General features: G+C 46.3%; 1 protein-coding gene across 8 annotated transcripts in view; it reads right to left on the bottom strand.

Moving 5' to 3' along the window:
- The window catches only part of PRRC2B (proline rich coiled-coil 2B), a 1,218,749-nt gene that overhangs the window by 191,334 nt on the left and 1,005,107 nt on the right, over positions 1-22,308 (bottom strand). For 6 of the 8 annotated variants that reach the window (XM_069609284.1, XM_069609287.1, XM_069609286.1 and 3 more), the window contains 2 exons: positions 18,945-19,093; positions 18,285-18,426 (listed from right to left, as the gene is read on the bottom strand). The exons of the other annotated variants lie outside the window; for them this stretch is intronic. In XM_069609284.1, the coding sequence (XP_069465385.1) occupies positions 18,285-18,426; positions 18,945-19,093 (291 nt within the window). The remainder of the gene's footprint in view (positions 1-18,284; positions 18,427-18,944; positions 19,094-22,308) is intronic. 8 annotated transcript variants of the gene reach the window in all.

Below are 22,308 nucleotides of genomic sequence, written 5' to 3'. Positions count from 1 at the left end.
TAATCCAGAGGCTGGAAGAGATCCTTGGAAGAGGGCACAGAAAAAGGCTCAAATACAGGCCTTAACAACTTCTTCAGGGCCTTCCTCGGAGTTTACACCGATGCACGGGGTACCTCCGGTAAGGCCTCCAAAAATCAGCGTCGACGTTCAGAGTGGTGCCGATGGCTTCGACACAGACCTCGAGGGCGGTGCCCAGAGCGTGCCCGACGGCCTCAGCGCCGATTGAGTCGATGACTTCCTTGGAGGCGGAGCCTCGAGAGAATCCCTCGACGGACATGGCGCTGATGGCGTCAATGTCTTCTTAGAAGACCTCACATGCTCTAACGTTCTCGAGGGCGTTGAGGACCGGGACCTAGAGCGGGCATGGCTAGAGAGATCCACCTTGTCCAACCGGGACCTCGAAGGTTCCTGGTGATCGCGCCGACCACCCAAGCCCGAATGCGTGTGAACGGTGGCCCTAGCACGTTCCTTGCTGGCTTCTCTCGAAGGCGCGGACGGAACGGAGCCCTGCGACTCGAAAATCGCCAACATTTCCTTACGAAATGCGTCCCATTCCGCAGGAGAGGAATGCTTGGTAGGACAAGCTACCCACTGTCTGGCGGAGTCCTCGGACGAGGAAGGCGACCAGTGACGGCGCTTCCGCAAGGTGCCTCGACGAGGGAGAGAAATGGCGGGAACCACTCTGGGACCCAGACCCCCTGGACTTACGCCGACAATGCGGAGAGTCGCCCCTCGAATCATCGGTAGAAAGCCCAGAGGATTTCAACTTTCGGGGCTTGGAAACCCTACCTACTGACAGCAGCTTCTTTCGCTCCCGCAAGGCCTTTGACGTCAAAGACTCGCATTCATCACAGTCATCGGTGGTGTGGTCCTCGCTGAGGCACCAGAGGCAGACGTCGTGCGGGTCCATAAGCGACATCTTGGAACTGCAGTCCCGACACTTCCTGAATCCTGACCGAAGGGAAGAAGACATGATAATTTCACAAACCAAGTTCCAAGAACCGATAGAATCAGGAGAACCGAGGCGCGCCAAGATCTTCGAAGCTAACACGTTTGCGGAAAAAACGGAACTGAGGCTACGGGCGTCGTGCGTCCTACTTATAACATCCGATGACGTCTGCTCGACGGAGGCCCTCGAGGACAGCGTATCGACGTCCGACACAGGACGCAGAAAATGTTCCCAAGCAGCACAGCTGTGGTGATTGCCTGTCAGATGTTGAATACAGAGGAACCAATCCCTACGAAGGGTATCTACTTAACTGAAATTTAAGGAGTGTATTTTTGAAGTATATTTTATTGTTGCATATTGGCCTTTCTAAAAAAGGCTTATACAAACTGACTAATTAATAATTGTTTAATCAATAAACCTTGAGTATGACATGCATTACTTACCGTAAAAGCATTTCTGATGATTGTATGTGCTTAGATTCACATGCCCTGCATATAGTCTGACATCCAGTGGTCACTGCAGAGTATTGCATCTTGTCTTTCGAGAATCGAAAGGGGACGTCGACATGGGCATGCCTGTAACACTATCGATAACGTGATGTGTAGTGTACCCAAAATCCCTCTCGCATCGAGGTCCATCCAATTGTATTTTTTCTGCCATGAGGGAGCCTATGACTATCTTGAGTACAGAAAAGAGAAAGTATTAAGACCTCTATGTTCCTTCCACCCCGAGTGGGGGAGGAAGGGTGGGCGCATGTGTATCTAAGCAGATACAATCATCAGAAATGCTTTTACGGTAAGTAACACGTGTCTTCTGATGCTTGTTCATCTACTTAGAATCACATGCTGTGCATAGACTAGCGAGCAGTACCTGGAGTTGGTATTGGGATGTGAGAAGGAACGGTAGAGAAAAGATGTCTTAGTACTGTTTGTCCCACTTGAGAATCAGACCTAGAATGAGTGTCTAGGCAATAGTATTTTGTAAAGGTGCGTACAGAACTCCAGGTTGCCGCTTTGCAAACAGACTCTAGGGGAACATTTGCAATGAAAGCTATGGAAGCCCCAGTGCCTAGAGTAGAATGTGCTCTAGGCTTGAAGGGCAGTTCTCTCTTAGCAAGAGTATAACCAAGTGTGATGCATTTGACAATCCATTTAGAGATGATAGATTTGGAGACAGGGTCTCCCTCTCTACCTGCTGCCACTGAAACGAAAAACGGATTAGTTTCTTAGTGGTCGAGTTCTTTCCATGTAAAACATGTCTGCTCTGCGTACATCCAGTGTGTGCAGGCTTCTTTCTCCCATGTTTGAGGGGTTCTGAAAGAACGTTGGTAGTTCTATGGATTGGTTCACATGGAACTTTGAAATGAAATTAGGCGCAAACCTAGGGTGAGTGTGCAGAACCACCTTATCTTTAAGAACAGTTACAAAGGGGTCTAGAACTGAGAGCGCTTTTAGTTCTCTGACTCAACACCATGCTTAGGTCCCATCCAGGAGCTGGGTTAGAAATGGGAGGGTGAAGTCTTTTTACTCCCTCCATGAAAGCCTTAATATCTGGTATCTTGCACCACAACTCCTTTTGTTTTGATGTAGTGTAGGCTGAAAGAGCAGCTAAGTGAACTTTTAGCGAGTTAAAGACTAGTCCTCAATCAAGTAAAAGTCTGGTACAAAACGATGTGTAGGAGAGCAGTCAATGGGGTTGATGCTCTGAGTTGCACCAGATAAAATGTTTCCACTTACTGAAATAACAATATCGTGTTTTAGGTTTTCTTGCCTCCCTGATTATGTCCATACATCTCTGAGGGAGTTGCAGATGTCCAAACTCTATGACCTCAGGAGCCAGGACACCAAGTTCAATGTTTGCGGGCATGGGTGAAGTGTCATCCCCCTTGTCTTGGGACAACATGTTCTACGGACAAGGCAGTTTCATTGGAGGGGATAGTGACATCTCCATCAGATGAGCAAACCAGGGTTGGCGGGCCCACATGGGAGCCACCAATATCATTGTGACTGGTTGCTGGTGCATCTTGTGCACCATCTTGTTGAGTCGGGGGGTGGGGGAGAGCGTAAACAAATTTCCCTGACCATGTTATCCAGAGTCTGTTCCCCTTGGAACGGTTCTGGGGGTACCTGGAGGCGTAATCTTGGCATTGCGTGTTCTCCAGAGTTGCGAACAAGTCGGTCTCTGGGAAGCCACATTCTGCGAAAACAGAGACGATGTCTTTGTGTAATCGTCATTCATAATCCCTGGGTAGTGGGAAATCTCTGCTGAGTACGTCTGCCAGAAGATTGAGTTCCCCTGGAACATGTTGTGACAACAGGAACATGTGTTTGAGAGCCTATTCCCAAATGTTCTGGGACAGTTTGGACAGCCCTGGAGAGGGAGTGCCCCCTTGTTTGTTCAGATAGTACACGGCCGTGGTGCTGTTTGTCAGGATCAGCAACGTCATTCCCTGTAGTTGTGTTTGGAAAGCTTTCAGTACTTTGAATGCTGCTAATAGTTCCACCAGGTTTATGTGGTTGGATGCTATGTCTGACGACCAAACTATGTGCGCTGTCTGTTGAAGCAGGTGAGCTTGCCACCTTGTGAGAGATGAGTCTGTAGTTAGAGTGGCTTCCACTGCGGGGGTGGTGAAGGATTTCCCCTTCAAGAGGTTCTCCCTCGACCACCACCGTAGCGAGAGAACGAGGGCTGGCAAGACAACCACTAGATCGTCCCATTGTCCGCTGAGCCACTCCTGCATTGGACGCATGCGCAAGCACGCGTGAGGAACCAAATAAATGCATGACATCATTCCCAACAGTCGCATATGTTTGCGTACAGTCGCTTCTCGACTGGCTACATATAGAGGGATTTCAAACAACATGTTTTGGATCCACTCGTTGGATGGCAAGAGAAGGCCGTCCTTTGTCGATTTAGAGCCCCTAGGAACTGTTTGACCTGGCTGGGGTCTAGGCTGGATTTCTTTTCATTGATAGAGAATCCTAGCCTGAATAAAAGATCTATAATTCTTTGGGTATTTGACAGGCAGGTTTCATAGGAATCCCCCTGTTATGAGCCAGTCGTCGAGGTAAGGATAAACTGGGATGGATTGCCTGTGCAGGTGTGCTGCTGCCACAGCCATTACCTTTGTAAATACCCCTGGTACAGAAGCTATGCCAAAGGGCAGTACTTTGAACTAATAGTGCTTGTCTTGAATCATGAATCTGAGGTATTTTCTGTGTGCCAGCAACATTGAAATATGAAAGTATGCATCTTTCATGTCCAATGTTGCCATGTAATCCCCCTGTGTGAGCAAGATATTACTTCTTGCAGAATCACCATACGAAACTTGTGGGGCTTCAAATGTGTTTGCTGGGAGCAGATCTAATACAGGGCGCATGGTGAGATCCTTTTTGGGTACAAGGAAGTAGACTGAATAAATATCCTTGTTTACCTGTAGGAGAGGTATGACCTCTATGGCGTCCTTTCGCAGATGTTTTGGCGTCAGGCGTCTTGCTTGTGGCAGTCTGTAATGTGGGGTCCGGCTGAATTATATACAGTACCAGTGGGCGATGGTTTTAAGTAACCACTGGTCTGTAGTTATTCCCTCCCATGCTCGAAAAAAGGATGTTAGCCGGCCCCCAACCGGAGATGCATGGGAGGGGACCGGGAACTTCGGGTCATTTCTGGCCCGATGCCGGGGAGTCTCAAGGGGTAGAGTTCTGGCACCTTCCTTTACAGCGTTGTTGCCCCCTAGTGGCGTATGGGGTGTTGTAGCTGCTGGTTCCCTGGGGAGAGGACCAGTTATTCCCAAGCTGTATTGATTTTGAGGTAATCGCTGCCCACTAAAAGAACGTCTATTCCCGCTCCCCTTTCTTTGTGAAGGTCACTGGGTGATCTGTTACAGAGTCTTAAGGGTGTTGTGCTCCTTTTTTGCCGTTTCGAGGGCTTCATCCACTGCCTTTCCAAATAAATTAGTATCCTCCACTGGTTTATTTATAAGTGAAGCTTGTGTATCCGGCTTGAACCCAGAGTTTTATTCATGCATGCCTTTTCAGGAGGGTACCTTGAGCCAAAGACCTTCCGGACGTTTGTTGCATCCAAAGTATTTAGCATACTATGGTTAGCTTGCTTGCCCTCCGTCACTGTTGAGCAGACAGGCTCGCAGTGGCTCAGGGACTTCTTAAAGGCCTTCTTCGAGCTAGGCCCATTGCGCATCAGCATAGCTGGCTAATGTTATGCAGAATTCTCAAAAATTTGCTAATTCCCTTCACCTTCGGGACCCCCAGCAACTTTGCTGGATTTTGAGGACTTTTTTTTAACCTGGAAAGAGTGCAAGCCTTTTTTCCCCCACTCTCGTATTTTGATCTATGTTTTACTCTTGTGTTCTTTGATTATAGAGTTTTAAGATAACTCCATAGGTATCTTGTCATGTGCGTTACACAGCATCAGTGCAGTGACACAGGGAAGGACTTCCCAAAGGTATAAATACCTTCTGTGGGATAAACTATTGTTTCCCAGAGAATGTAAGGTTAAATTGACTTTACTAGTCTTTAAATTCCTAGACACAGCACAAACCATCTTCCTATGTTAATGTTAATGGACATTTGTACCGCGCCCTATCACCACCGGAGTGGTCCCCTGGCGCTCTGGCCGCTCTGAAAGGGGAAGGGAGGGTGAGTTAGTGGGACGAGGCTGGAAAGTGCAAGAGTGCAGTGATGTGCTGGTGGCTCCCTTGGCTGGGCCTGGGGTGTTTGTTCCTATAAAGTGCTGGAGGGGTTACCTATTCTCCCGTTTCTAAAATACTCATGTAGTAGTCAAATGCTACCCTTTTCTATCGAAATGGTTAGTGGCAGTGGTTTTACAACGAACTACCATGATTTTTTCCGACCGCGAACACTGCTAGCTAAAAATCGCTGGAGCCATGTTTCTCAAAATGGCGCTTTAAGCCCCTTTAAACAGGTCCCTGTCGTCTTTTTTGCCATTTCTTTTTGGAAAGGTCCTTCTATTTGTCTCTGCACGCCAAACTAGGTTTGGTGCCTTTGTTTCTATGCCTTTGGTGGGCTTCAGGACTGAAGACCGCCTCTGGCGTCTGGGCAGGAAGTGAGGGAGGTGCCCGAAACTCCCTCTGCTTCGTCTTCTAGGAGACCCAAATGCACTCTGGCTTGATTGGCTGGCTGACTGTCCGGCAAGGACAGCCACTCTGCTGGGTGAGTGGCAGCTAGGCTGGAATGAATGGGAGAAAACTGTTTAAACGGCAAGTCTCTTGGACTGGAAAGCAGAGTCGACGATTGGACAAAAAAAACGAAGAAGAGCTTGAAGAGGATGGCTGCTGCCACTCCTGGACCGTTGGTTTGCCCGGTGAAGCCATGCTGCAGGTCCGAAACGGCAAGTTTGCATCGACAGAGAAGCCCTGCAAGGATCACTTTTTGAGTTGGTAGGACCAATCAACTCCCAAGTAAGCTATCTGGTGTCAGGTTCCAGGGCACTGAGGCTTTTAAACTGCTGAATTAAGTGGAGTGTGGGTTGAGTTCACAGTATTATTTCCTTGACCTTATGTTAGTCAGCTGCTGTTCTCCTAATTCAAGATGGTCAACTTCCTGCTCAGCCATAATTGGCTACAGGCCACTGTGATGCAACTGTGACGCAGTTTGGAATCTCTGGAGAGGTTCTAAACTGCCTTTCATTCAAGATCAGCACAAGAATGGTCACAGCGCTCAAGAGTTCCTGTAAAAGCCAAAGAAACCTAAGGAAGAAACATCAAATTACCTGTAACCAATCATCTGAAAGAGCCAGTGATGTGAAAGTTCAGATAAGTGACTGAAGTTCTCAAAAAGCAAAGTTATAAGGTTTTCTCAAATATCGTATCATTTAATTCAAGTTCTGTTAAGAAAGTTATTTTAGTTACAAGTACTCAGTGTTCCAGATAAGATTTTGAGGTGGAAGTATTTTATGCATGATTTTTCAAATTAGAGCGTAAATGCAATTTCAAGAGAGTAAAAATTAGTTTTCTCCTCTGCAAGAGAGTAAAACGTATCCAACATACACCCAAAGCATAAGTAAAATCAGACCCATAGCCCAAAAGAGTTGTAGATCAAAGTTGTCTGGCTTGGCTTTAACCATTTAATTACACTTGTGGAAAATATTCTGCCATAAAAAAAACTTACAAGTACCTGGTACTTCTGTAAGCCTAATTGGTGATGATGGTGCAGTCTCTGCAGCCAACGTTGGTGCTGTTAATAGGGCCAATTGCTACGGAGGGCATGGTTGCCACAATGGCGCTGCTTCTGAAAGTATGATGGGTGCACATGGTGCTGTCTGTTGGGCACTGCATTGTGGTGTTGGTTGCACTGGGCCATGGGGTGGCAAGAGTAGCGCTGTTGCTGACGTGAAGTCCTAGGTGGTTTAGGGTGTGGCACTGCCCTGGAAAGTGGCGTTGGTGTACCAGCGCTGCTGCTCAGACCATGGGTGGTCATGGAAATGCCTTTTAGGCCTTGGGTTATGTTGTTGGTTGTACTCTCAGAATTATCTTTGATGGTGGTGTTGGGGCTGCCACTGCCTCTGCAGCCAGTGGTGGTGACTGAGAGGCTAATTGGTAGGTTTGGTGGTGCCTGGGTGGTACTGCTCTTTGTACTGGGCCATGGGTGGTGATGGCAGCAGTTGAGCTGGTGCTGCTGTTGACGTGCTGGGGGTGGTGGCAGCACCGTCTCTGCAGCCCTTGATGGTGGTATTGCTGAGGCCCGTGCTGATACTGTGGCCCATGGTAAGTTGCGAGAGGGAGGTGCATGGCAGTGTACGCAGGAAAGGGTGCAAGAGTGCATGACTGAGTAATGATGATGGGAGAGCAAGTGGGTGCACACTGTGCAGCAGCTGCGATAGACAGCATGCAAGAGAGGGAGAGTGTGCATGCATGGCTACAAGAGTGTGCGCTACAGAGAGAGAATCGAGTGTGGGTGAATGGGATTGAGTGTGTGCAATGCTGGTGTGAAAGTATATGCACCTGAGGGGGAGGGAAGGTGGTGTCAGAATAGATGCACGAAGGAGGAGGCAGATGGCGGCTCAGATTGCCGAACGGAGGGGGGGCGCACAAAGGAAACTGCGAAACACAAAAAGTGAAAGGGTTTTAAAAAATAACGAGGAAGAGGGCACCAACAGGGAATGGCTGGGGGATGAAAAGAGAAATGGCAGCAGGTAAACAAAGCAGTGAAAACAGAGCACCATTTGAAGGAAAAAGCAAAGAAAAATTGCCATCAATGGTCTTGACGACACTGGGAAGGGGTTGCTCAACAAAGAGGCTAATTCAGGGCTAGATTAACTTTTCAGGTCCTTCAGGTCTCTTCCCCTTGCATGTCAAAGTGACAGATGGGGTCAGCAGGACGAGGCTCAAAAGGTTACCAGAGCTCCATTACAAGTTGCCCAGCACACCGGAGACGGCAGAGCCAATACGGGAAAAAGTGTGTGATGGGCCCAAACGCTCCAAGCAGCGTGCCTGCTTTTTGTGTGCGCTATATTTCCCTTTCCACCCACCACAGCAGACACATTACAGCAAGCAGCAGAGCAAAGAAGTGTTCACATCTCAATTGAAGTCTGCATATCAAAAGAAGACAGGAGGGCCGTCATTAAGCATTCACTCCCCCAGCCTGGAGGAGGACGTTTAACATTTAGATTTTCGTGGCCATTAAGGCATATTAAGCAGGAATGGCGGCCCCTGCAAACAGCTGATTTTGCAATTTTATTGAAAATCGCAGATTCGCTATAAACTGAAGGGTCTCATATTAAGCAAGGAAAGTAATCTAATATACCCATTGCACAATATGTATACATTTCAGACTGTCGGGGCATGGTACCTAGTTGGTTTTTCTAGCAATGCTTGTTTGAAGGAGTCTCCTGCACTGTGGTCTGGGCTCCCTGTACCATGGTTTACAAAACTGTACTTGCCCCCCAGGCCAACAGTTGCAAACTCCCAAAGCCCTCCCCCCGCCATCCCCTCCCCCATCAGAGTCAAGGCCCAAATAATGCCATGGTGTTGTACTTCAGTTAAAAAGGCTAGTGCAAGTTAGACCAGTCCAAGACGTGGCCCTCAACAGTACATCTTTAAACGCATCCTAACCCTCCACTCCAACAACATTTCATAGGGGCAGGATCCCAAAACATTTCCTACACAAATCTAGATAGAGATATCGCACTGAAGTCCTTGCTGTGCTTAAACAATTTAACAACAGCTAAACCAATACTGCAAAGGCATTTCAATGCGTCATTTAAAGCATAATATAAAATGTACATTTGCTCAGATCAGAGACTTCCCCATCCGGAACAGCTTTGAATTTCCAGGATGGTAATGAAAAGGACACGTGGCCGCGCATAGTCTGCACTTGCAAACTGCTAGATGGTGCGGGGAACGGGACCTAAACAATACATGCTGTCCGCAGCACACTCCTTCTATGGCACTATACACCGGCCTCTGAAGGAGCATTAAATGCATGTCCTTGTCTAGCATATTATGCCCTACCCCAGGCATTGGCATCCGTCATCTACCATTTCTGTGAGGTTCGGGCAGTGTCTGAAGAGCAGTAATCGCTTCAGTGAGCATCACAGCTCGAGAGCTGGATTAAATATGCCGATTAAGTTAACTGGAAGCCTGCGTGGCAACATTGCAGACCGTCATCATCAGCTACAGACAATATTACGCCTTGGGGGTTGCAAGAATGCACAGCCGACTCAGAGCTAATACTGAGGAAACTGTTACAGCTCAGAAAAACATGCGGCAAAAGCAGGTCAGAGTGGCGTGGAGATGGGTACAGCCCAGAGTACGAGAGCGAAAGGCTAAGAATGGCATTTTCCGGAAACTACCATTTTAGAGCACATACAAATAATAGCAAAGCAAAGTGTCTACTATTTAAAGATGGGCGAGACGTGCATGCTTCATTATCCTCGGTGCAATAGGAAATTATGTCCGTTCTTTTACGACGCATTATGGCAGATTCCTTTTGCTTCCGAGCGCTGGAAACAGTTGTCACCATTAATCAATTTAACTATTCTCTGTTTACAGTGGCAGGGGAGGGGCCGCCTACCGCAGCTCCCCTCTGGTGCCCAGTGCGCCCCCAAGCTGGTGCTCTATTTATCCCCCCCTACCCCCTCGGCCCATATGCTCGATTTATTTGGCTCAGGAGAAGGAGGAAGCCTCAGGGACCCCTTTCTTGTAACAGCGCGGGCCAACCATAAATCATTTTCGTTTAAGAAAAAAAAAAACATTTTCTTATTGCGAATCCACAGGGCACAGGCCTGCCTCAGTGAGTGCAGAACTAAAGGAGCCGTTTAGGGATTTTATGGAGCCCTAACGGAGCGAGCGCTGCCCAGTGAACTGTCTCTGACTTACTCACTCACACGTGCGTCGGGAATGTTCCAAGCAACTTGGGCCCGGGCAAACTCCGCCTCCTCCAGTCCCTCACTGAACACAGAAGCCAGCACAGCCCAGTGCCAGCCCTGCTTGCAATTGCAAAGTGCACTGCACACGTGCACTACAAAAACATAAAAACGGAATTTCAATTGGTATATCGTTACAAACAAGGTAACGGTTATTTATTCATAACGAAATTGTTCACGATGTTTATACCGGCATACCATTACAACCCTAGCGTAAACAGTACACAGAAGAAAATTAAATGCATCGTAATGGCTTCAATTACATGCGTATAAAGCAAAGATACGCACCTTATCTGTAAGGCTGCAAGTACTGAAGAAAAGTCAAGACTGTATTTTTGCAACCTGTGAAGTTTACTTTTTAAGTGAAATGTAATACAGCGTAGAAGCAATTTGTTATTGGCTGCTAGTGCGCGATTCAAGAAGGTGCAGCTGTGTAAATAAAAGCGTGTGCCGGCCGCTTTAGATGAAAGGACCTTATAGCGTGAGGCAGCTATAACGAGATTCCAAACCTAACTGCTGAGGAGATTTGTTTGGCGGAGTCAGAGAGCAGCTGATCAGTGAAGAAGGCTGTGGTCTTAATTGCGCAATCCAGCAGCTGCAAGCAACTTCAGATAGCATGTGCGCAAGTATTTGTATAGAGGAAATTAGTTAAGCAGCGTTCCGAAATGAAGCGCATGAAAACAGAAGCAAATCCTAGTTTAGGAAAATACTTTTGAAGTAGAAAATCTAGTAGAGGTTACAAAATAGTAAGGCATCTGCTAGTTTCAGGTCATTTTAATACAAGACAAGAATTCTATGGAGCACGGCATAGGCAATAAAGAGTGAGTTTCATTGTCAACCTAAAGGCAAGGCAACATAACTACATGAGAACACAGCAAAGGCAATATAGAACACACTGAGAAAAGTTTTATGACAAGTTAAGCAGCAGAAGAATCTACTGGTAGGGTTAGACACCATTTAGCAGAGTTCTACAAGAATTCAATAGTTGTTCAAGAATTCTTAATTACTGAAGGCGTCTAGCAACACAGAAGTAGCTTGACAGCTCCAGGGGAGATTAGGAGTCACTGAGAATCCAGCATTGAAAAGCAAATGTTAAACATTAAGGATTAACCCTTCAAGTGTCTCTCAGTAATATAACAGAAGCAGCCGGGTAACTAGAGTTTCTGAGAAGGTGCATATTGGGAAACGTTAGAGTGTTAGAGTGTTCCAGTAGAGATGCTAATTATGTTGTGTCATGTGCAGGTATCGCGAGTTCCAAGGGGTCTAGAAGTTGAGGAAACCAGAGCTATCCTGACCGTTTATTTTCTCCACTTCCCCTTTTCCCCCTGTCTGGTGGACTCAATTAGTAGTGTAATTTAATGCTGGGTATACCGGTTTGGAGGGTCTGGTGGGCTATTCGTATGCTTCTGCAGGATTTCGGCATTGGGACCTGACACCTGGACACCCATCTCCGAGCTGGTTGCATTTCCTCAGAGTGCTGCAGGAAATCGTAGAGCCAGGTAGAGGGACACCTTATTCTGTGCGTTGCTTGTAAGCTGGCCGAAAGCCTTTGGAAGATCCTCCGGACTCCCACAAAGCAGGACCGAGCAAGCCTGACCAGACCCCTCCCCCCCACCCCCAGTCGAGTGTGGGACCTCAGATGGGAGGTCCCGCACCTTGACAGGCAGGAACCATGCTTATTGCCATTTGCTGTAAAGCAGGGAGCTGAAATGTGAAACAGCCACTGAAAGTAACGTTTACCGGTTGCCAGCTTTGACTGCGCCAATACAGTGCAACGTCCTCCCTCTTGTCCCCACGACTGAGGCCCATGAACAGTGAGATCTGCAGAGCTGTACAGGAACAGAAGTCTTCAGCTGCATCTTTTTCTTCTTTACTAAGGTACTGTAAAACTAGCCTAAGAGAACTTACCTCTTACTGTGGAAGTGCGTGTAACTTCTGCAACTCGCAATTCTAATCAGCTTGTGGCCCTACATTTGGTTCTTCCTTTTATCAAAGACTCCTAAGAACATGTGCAAAGACTTTTCCATTTACTTACCTAAAGTGCTGCATCCTATACAAAGACGTTTGCCTATTGACTTTGGTTTAGCCTATTGAATTGAATGACTCTTCTCTTGCTATCTGAAAGTATTTGCCCTGCTGAAGACGATTTGTATTTCTTGTGTTCTAATAATCTATGCCTTTTACAAACTATTGAGAGTATTCCTTATGCCAACAGTAAGGTATTAATGTCCCCAGCATCCTTGTTACTGAAGTCACCCGTGGGTGTAGGTTGTGTCTGTGGGCCATTCCAAAAGGGCCTTGTCTGATTCAGAACCTCATACAGTATTGACGTATATTTGTGTGTTACTATTGTATTGTTCCCTTCTGAAGAAGGCTTTATAACTGACTGATAAATGATTAATTGTTTATGCAAGAAACCTTGAGTGTACGAGTTTATTTGAATACCTGTAACTGAATCGTTGTGTAACCCCACTACAGCTCACATTTCCCCTCTTGCAATAAGCCTGGCTGCTCAACACGCTACCAAAACTGTGTAGTACAAGCTTATACCAAAGTTTGGGTTGCCTATACCTGTAGTCCTAGTTGTTTGTAGTGTTCCCAGAGGGTACTGCATTCAAACTTTGCCAAACACACTCAAATTAGCTGTGTTTAGTATTGTAATCGTTTGGTCACCCGTGTCTCAAACCCAACTGTGTTTAGCACTGCACCCATTTGATCTGTCAGGCATAAGCCTCTCCCACTATGCGATACGCTAAAATCTGGCGGCCCCCTGTCCCACTATATAGGACGCTCATATGCGACTGACCAACTCACACCTAGAGAGCACTACTGTAGAGTGAGACAGAAACCACTGGCCGATTACTGTGGAGAGATACTGTGAATAGGGGCTCACGCCTCATAAGGTGACAGTGATTCTTAGTTACGCTCGTCAGGACAAGTCTGTAGTTAGTAGCTATCCTTCCTAAACCCACACAGCCAGCTCACCGTAGTGAACCTCGTCCAGGGAGACAAACATTAAGGACAGCCACAGATAATGCCCAATGATATAACCCCTAACTACCTCCCCTACCTCACTCAAGACAGCGACTGAACCAGTTGGCAACACCAGCTGACAAGACAACCTACAGACAGAGCCCAAACCTATAGCGGACAAATCTCTACACCCAGTACTACACCAGAAGACAGCCAGACCAAAGCATAAAATCAACTCTGCATCAACAAACAAAACGAATATAACAACTCTCAAGCTTGAAATGCTGCGCAAACAACCTATACCAAGGGAAAGAAAAAGAAAAGAAAGAAACACACCAGAACAGCAACAAAGACTCATAACTGCGGAACACACTCCCACAGACAGGAACAAAAACCGAACCAACACAGAGAAGAGACAAATCCCTCTACTTAACGCCATACCTCGTAAACTGGTCACCAGAACGAATCAACCCAACGCTAGAATCAGCAACAGCTAACAACCAAACACCCACGCAGAGGAACAGACAACACTAGAAACAACAAAAACATAATCGACGCATTAACACCTTACATCACCAAAAAAAGGAACTCACCCACAATTCTTGGAAGAACCGGATGAAAACGAAAACCCAAGACGTTTACGATGACACAGATGCACCTGCACCAACACCTCAACTAGAAATCGACCAGAAAGGAAACTTCAACACTGATCAGATGACAACCCCAACAAAGCCCAAACCAAACTACACCTCCAAACTCCACTGAAATCTAATAAACACAAGATCCATGCCAAAACACTCAGATCTTTGACCTACTCGATGACAACAGCATTGACATTCTATTCATCACAGAAACATGGCTGGACGACAACTACAAAATCACACAATAGTATTCAAAGGACACCTGAAAATAAAAACAGACGAACCCCTCAACATCATCAACTGCGAACCCATGGTCATACACCTATCAGCAAGCCCAAAAACCAACATCACATTCATCGTGGTGTACAGACCACCGACATACGATGCAACCTTCGTCGATAACTTCATAGAAGCCATCATCAACATAGCCATCAAGCACAAACATCTAATCATCCTGGGGGACTTCAACATCTGGTTTGAAGAAAGTCACGCCAACGCCCAAAACTCACTGAATGGACAACTTACAACCATGAAACTACAACAGCTGGTCAGAGGGGCAACACACTCGGCAGGAATCTTCGCCAAGGAAAAACTCATCACCACAGCACTGCCGATACAAATACTGTGGAGCGACCATCTCATCCCATTCGTGATCAGACTACCAACTCAAGTCTCCATCCAACCTCCCAAACTCACAAACACCACAAAAAGAAACTGGAAAAGCGTCGAAGCAAACAACCTATTCGGACAACTGGAGATGACCAAACCCTCAACTATAGAACTAGAGCTGGCTGACCTAGATGGGAAAGCGGAGCTACTACACAAATGGATTGCTGATGCAATTGATAAGATCGCCCCAGAAAAAACGTTCACCCCATCAAAAAAAAAAAAAAAAGCAATGGCAAAATGGTTCACAGAGCAATGGCAAAATGGTTCACCCCAATAAGCACCATGAAAAAGGACAAGAAGATGGAACTGGAATGGAGGAAAGAAGACAACCCAGACCAAAAAAAAAAATACTGTTCCAGAAAACAAATCTGCGCATACAAGAAGGAAAATACAAAAAGGCAAAGAGAAGGCATTATGATGACTATCACCAATGTCACCAACACACAAAAAGAAATGTACAACATCATTAAATAAATGAGAAACCCACCAGGCTGCGACAACACCCCAACTCGCTCAGAGAAACTTTGAAACAACCTGGCATACCACTTCAAGAACAAAATCAACGACATCTGACAAATCATACAAAACAGACCAACAACCACAACATTCAACCAACCGGACCCAACACAGAGCCACAGCACAAACTCCAAAACTTTCATGAAATATCAGCAGAGGCATTTGTCTTGTTGGTAAAACACAGCAAGAAAGCAGGCTCGCCCATGGATCCCTGCCCCCCCTGACATCTACAAATCAATCCTCGCACAAGGAAGGCCATCACAATATTACAGAAACCTCCTAAATCTCTCACTAGCAACAAAACTGTACTAAGAGCCTTCAAATCAGCATATATCAAACCGCTTTAAAAATACACAAGTGGCGACGTAGAAGACTTCAACTACAGGCGGATTTCAAACATTCCCTACCCAGCAAAACTCCTTGAAACCTATGTATACAAACTAACCCAAGAACACGTAGAAAAACACCACCTGCTAGACCAAGCACAAGTCTTTTTCAGACCCGCAAGAGGAACAGAAACGGCACTACTATCCATCTGGGACGACCTAAAAACTAACGTGGACTCCAACACAACCTCAGCCCGGATTCTGCTAGACCTCTCTGCAGACTTCAACACAGTTAGCCAGCCATGACACCCTAACCAAAAGACTAGAAGACATAGGCCTAATGGACATGGCACTACTCTGGATTAAATCATTCCTAGCAGACAACAGAAACCGTATGGATAAAACCCTTCAAATCCACCACACGAGTTAACGATTGGAGTACCACAAGGGTCCTCACTATCACCACAGTACTTCAACATCTACCAAACTCTAGTAAGCAGAATCGAAAAATACAACAACTACGCAGATGACACTCAAATCAACAAAATCGAAGACACTCAAGCCGATCACTCAACCCTAATCAAGTGTCTAAAAGATGTCTTTAACTGGATGAATGCCAACAACTTGAAAATCAACCCAGGAAAGACAGAAATCAGGATTATATCCAATAACCAAGAGACCACCACCTACATTCCATGGCCAACAGAAATGGGAACACCACCAACACCATCTAAGGTAGTAAGAAATCTGAGAGTCCTGATGGACACAAATAATTGCAATCAAGAACTGCTTCTTCCTCCTCCACACGGCAAGAAGAATCCTACCCTTCCTCTCCTTCACCCACAAAACATTCACAATCATCGCCCTCATCATGTCAAGAATAAACTATGCAAACAGCCTCTATCTCGGGATACCAGAATACCTCCTGAAGAAACTACAACAGATCAAAAATACAGCAGCCAGACTGCTCCTCAAACTATCCAGAAGAGACCACATCACTCTAGCCCTAAAAACACTGCACTGGCTCCCAGTCAAACATTGCATCACCTTCAAAGCAATGTGCATAGCACACAGGGAAATCAGCGGACAAGGGGCTGAATTCCTACAAAAGAATATGATCTACAAGCCAACGAGACTCCTCAGATCAAGCAACGAAATCCGCCTGGTACAAAAACTATACCTAAAGAAAAAAACTTGGGGGCTTCTCCTTCTCTCACTTAGCTGCAAAAAACCTGGAACACCCCGAAAGAAAACACCAAGGACCACCTACAATTCAGAAAATTACTAAAAACCAGGCTCTTCAACACCACAGATTCAAACTGAAAAACCGAAACCACCGAACGGGAAACACAAAGAAAAGGATGACTACATTTAAGATGACACTGACAACACCCAGAACCGACCAGAGAAACTCTTACTACAACAAGAGACGCTGCCAAGTCAAATAGGACACAAGCGACAGCCGTGAGGACAGCAATCAGCATCCCTAGCCAACTCCAGCCAATAACTCCACCCGCCCGATAATTGCTACCAGGTATCATAATTGTGTAGAGTTGTGTGAATGTGAGCACTTGCCACACTTCAACTAAGTTGCGGACATTGGCATGGGCATTGACCGTATGAAGTTGTGAATGAAAGCAGGTGCCGCCCCTGGACGTAATTGCAAGCGTTGGCATGTGCCACGTTTCGAAGGGGCTGAGAGCGATAGCCTGCAAAAACAACTGAATAAGAGGATGAATGCCAACCACCCGCCACATATGGATGGAGTAGCCTTGGCTAGCCAATGCCGCGCACTGGTGTCTAGTCAAATGGTCGACAGACAAATGGCCGACACAATTTGGTCGACAGGACAAACGATCAAATTATATATATATTTTTTAGGTTTTCGTTTAGGGAAAAAAAGGGGTTTTTAGCAACAAAAAAAAAGGGGGTTGGGGGATCGCCCCCACCCCGCCCCCCCCAAAAAACCTTTTGGTGTCGACCATTTGTCCTGTCGAACATTTAGTTTCGACCAGTTGACCTACAACCCCGCGCACTGACTGGATTGGGAATGCTCTCTGGGCCAGATTTGTAGGGACGCACATACGCCTGCCTGCCCCACATACAGACAGGTGTCACGTAGATGGCAGAGGCCGAACTTGGATAAGGTTATGAATGTGAGTGGATGCCATGTGTGAAGTGGACTGCGAGTATCGGACGGCACAGGTCAAGACAGACTCGGAGATGCTCGCGCACCCTGCCTGGAGAGAATACAGAAATGTAGTGCCTCACTTCCGGACAGCAATGCCAATTAACCTATCTACTAACAATTTCACCCCTCTGCATACACCTCTCAAACTCTAAACAAACACAACCACAAGCCTACAACACAACAATCCGCACAAACTTCACTACACTGCAACAACAAAACAAAACACAGATCCGCACAAGAGCACACAACGACTACCGACTGTATAACACCCCAAGCCCAGCCAACGGATCCACCGGACTGAGGCCGCCAACAGCACATCACTGCTCTCTTGAACTTTTCCAGCTTATTCCCACAAACTCACCCCCCCCGCTCCCTTTTTCAGAGCCGCCAGAGTGCCAGGGGACCACTCTGGTGGTGATAGTGCGCGGCACAAATAACCTTTAACATTAATATTACATACTTGCAGCCCAGAATACATATTTCATGTTTTAAAAGCGTTTCAAGATCATTGACCAAAAAATGGGGCGACTTGCACAACCCCCCCAGACCCCCAACTCAAAAGGCTTGCACCTCCAAACAGAAGAAATTATTAAAATATGGCAAATACCATCTCTTACCCTGGTTGCTGTTTTCCCAGATCTCTGTACCCAAACTGCTCCCAGACATGTTCACATCTCCCTGGTCCAAACATATGCCATTCTGCTTCTTAGCAAAGCGAGGTGGCATTCGTGAAGCAAGAACCCTGCCTTTAGCTGTAGCCTAACGGGAAGAAAAAAAGAATTATCTATGAACAGCCTGGCGTAAACATCCGTCCCAAAGATCTTCTCCTAGCTTGGGCTGTGGAACGATTATGCAGACCCTCCTTTGATGTTTTCGAAGGTTACAGGTCACTAAAATGACAATGAGGCTGTCTTACTACAAGCTGAACTACCAGTTGGGCCATTGTTTTGGCAGCCTGTAGACCCCAAGAGAGCTCAAGATTGAATTACAAACTCACAGCAAGGTCACCCCCCTGGCGCCCTCTGGGAAAGGACCTCTGGGTCCTCAAAAGACCAAAATACTAAACAGCTGATTGATGCACCAGCAAGAGTTCACAGGACAAGGTTCCCAAGGGGTTGAAGAACTAACACTCCCTCACCCCCTGAAACCAGATGCTCCCACCCCCCGAAACTAGAGGTCTTTATAGCCCCACCTCGCAAAACCTTAGGGTAACTGAGACCGAAGAGAGTGTTCCTCGGTCTGTATCACCCACCTGCAGCAGTCCGAAGTTGCCTTACCTGGACAGCTTGCTCTTTTTTCCTGCGCTGCTCTTCCTCCAGAAGACGGCGCTGTTTCTTAGTAAGTGCTTCGATGAAAGCCTCTGGCACAACTGCATGCGCGTCAGCCTCATCTCCAGGGCCGACGAGTCTATTTTCTAGAACAGAATCTAGATACAAAACGCAGAGCTGATTTTCAGATCTTGAGGGGCAAATCCACTAAAAGATACTACAATTTGTTGAATTTAAATAGGGTGTGCAAATGGATGTGGCTAGCAAAACTAGAGGCAGGCAAGTAGGGATGATGCGCAAGAGAAACTTGCATGTTACTGGGGATCCTTAGGGTCCTCCTTTGAGAGACTTACTATATCATCAAGTAACTACTGTTCATAAGAAGTGAGATACTTCGTATCTCTCCCAAAAATGTATCGTCAGATTGGCACACACCACCTCATGTGGAGTGCCAAAGGGATACCTAGTATCCCCCTTCTCTCTATTCCTGTGACTTTTTAGTCACAAACAATCTCCTAGTTATGGCTTGTGGCAGTGGATGTGTTCTACCAACTATTGTGTAATGTTTATACCACAGGTTATGTCCATAGCCTCGGCACTGCATAATAGGGGCACTTGGGGCCCCTCTTTTTCTTCCTGCCATTGCTAGCGTGGTTGTTTTGTCAGCCCTTCTACCATTCTGGAAGGGGGAGGCCTGTGTGTGTTTTGCCATTGGCAGGAACCCTAAGGTGTCCCCCGCCTAGGCTTCAGAGGATCTGGGCAAGAAGGAAGCGGGGGAGGAGTGTTAGGCAAGAATTGATGAAGTAACCCTCTGGGAGACTACACACCACTTGTCCTCTTGGTATTAGGTAACCCACCTTTTGGTATGGGCCTGTACTGCACAGGTTGGCAGTGTGACTGAGCAGCCAGGACCATCTTAAGAGGGGTAAATGTGAGCTGTAGCAATGAAATCCACAAATACAAGTAGCCAAGGAACACATATACTTAAAGTTTCAGTTATAGTTCTATAACAGTTAAATAAGCATTCTTTAAAAGGGCAATATATGTAACAATCAAATATATTTTAAAATACTTTTCCAGAATCAGTACAAACCTAGTAGATACCCTTTAGAGATGCTTTTTACACACTTCCTACAACCTGAGGTTGTTAGGCAGAGTTTGTACGCAGTACCCTTTGGGACCACTACACATAACTATGACTAGAGTTGTAAGCAAAACCAACCTTTGGGTAGGAGTCTGTACTACACAGTTTTTGGTAGCAGAGCTGGGCAGCCAGGCTCATCTCAAGAGGGAATGTGAGCTGTAAGGATGTTACACAGAGGTCTACAATCACAAGTATTCAAATAAACTTACACTCAAGGTTTCTTGGTTAAACACTTATAATTTATTCAACAGTCAGTTATAAAACATTCCTTAGAAGGTCATCTATATCACAAAAATATACTTCAGTACTTTATACGGTACAGGTCTGAGGCATTTAAACTACTTTGAAGTAGGAGCAAAAAGGCATACATAGGTTAACGATAAGATAGTTACTCTCTAAACCATGCAAATAGTTTGAGTTCACCAGAGGAGCCGATTCAATGCAATAGGTTAGACAAAAGTCAATGGGCTAAAGTCTTGTATAGGATAAAGCAGTTCTGGTAGTTAAACGGAAAAGACTTCTCAGAAGTAGTTTGTAAAAGAAAGATTCATATGTTGGGTCACAAGCCGACTAGGCTTGCAAGTTGCCAAAGTTCCAAGCACTTCAGCAGTGAGAAGTAAGTTCTCTCAGTCGGGTTTTTACAGTACCTTCCAATGAAGAAAAAGATGCAGCTGAAGACCTCTGCTCCAGGCAGTTCCTGCAGATCTCGCTGTTCTTGAGCCTCAGTCGTGAGGACAAGAGGACGACGTCGGGGGACTCCTGCATGGCACTGGGACTGGGACTGGTCAAAGCTGGCACTTGGCAAATCTTCATTTCCGATAGCTATAGTCAAGCACACAAACTGGTGTCCCGCGCCCTGGCTATTCAGTTTCCTGCAGCACTCTGAGGAAAATACAACCAGCTCTGAGAATGGTATCCAGGTCGCTTACGAGTTGATTGGTCCCACCAACTCAAAGGGAGAAGTCGTCCTTGCAGGGCTTCTCTGTTGAGGTGAACTTGGCGATTCGGTCCTGCAGCAGGGCTTCACCGGGCAAACCAACGGTCCAGGAGTTGCAGCAGCCGTCCTCTTCAAGCTTGTCTTTGGTTCTTTCGTTCCAGTGGTCGACTCTGCCGTCCAAGCCCAGAGACTCGCCTTTTATCCAGTTTCCTCCCATTCATTCCAGCCTAGTTGCCACTCACCCAGCAGGGTGGCTGTCCTTGCCGGACAGTCAGCCATCCAATCACGCCAGAGTGCATTCGGGTCTCCAAGGAAACTAAGCATAGGGAGTTTCGGGCACCTCCCTCACTTCCTGCCCACCCCAGAAACTTGGGCGCAAGAGGCAGTCTTCAGTCGTGAAGCCCGCCAAAGGCGATGAAACAAAGGGACCAAACCTGGTTTGGCATGCAGAGCAAAACTATAGAAGGACCTTTCCACAAGGAAATGGCGAAAAAAGAAGACCAGGACCCTTTCACACAAAGGGGGTTCTAACGCCATCTTGAAAAACATGAATCCCGCAATTTAACGGTGTTCGCGGTCGGAAAACATTATGGTAGTTTGTTGTAAAACCACTGCCACCAGCCATTTCGATAGGAATTGGGTAGCATTTGACTGCTACACGAGTATCTAGACATGGGGCATACTAGGTAACCCCTCCAGCACTGTATTGTAAGATAGGGTGTGCTGGGTCTAGGAATTAGTAAAGACTAGTAAAGTCAATTTCTCTGGGAAACAGTTTATCCCAGTGAAGGTATTCAAACCTTGGGAAAGCCTGAAAGGCTTCCCTGTACCACTGCACTGAGTGTGCTGTATGACATGTGAAAAGGTGAAGCCTAGGGAGTTGTCTAAAACTCCATAATCAAAGAACACGAGAGTAAAAAACACATCAAAATACACAAGAGTGGGCGCAAAAAAAAGGTCACGCTCTCCAGGTAAAAAAATCAAGTTCTCAAAATCCAGAAAAGTTGCTGGGGGTCTCTAAGGTGAAGGGAATTAGCACATTTTTTAGAATTCTCCCCAACAGAGGTGAATACACAAACTAGGACAGTAATGGCATGTATATATCAAAAGTACACCTTTGTAGATTCTGAGGTTGGCAGAAAGGAAAGGTTAAGGCAAAGAAAAAGGTAAACAGGTTCTCAGAGCATGTGAGCACGTAAATCTTCCAATGAAGTCTAGACAAAAACCTTTCCCAGCAATAATAGTTAAAAACCAAGTTATCACCTCTGAGGAACTGTAAATATTAAAGTCAA

The sequence above is a fragment of the Ambystoma mexicanum genome, chromosome 8 (genome assembly GCF_040938575.1).
Source record: "Ambystoma mexicanum isolate Mex_15411 chromosome 8, UKY_AmexF1_1, whole genome shotgun sequence".
Lineage (NCBI taxonomy): Eukaryota > Metazoa > Chordata > Amphibia > Caudata > Ambystomatidae > Ambystoma > Ambystoma mexicanum.
The sequence above is the reverse complement of the archived record's forward strand: the minus strand, read 5'-3'. Positions and strand labels throughout refer to the sequence as shown.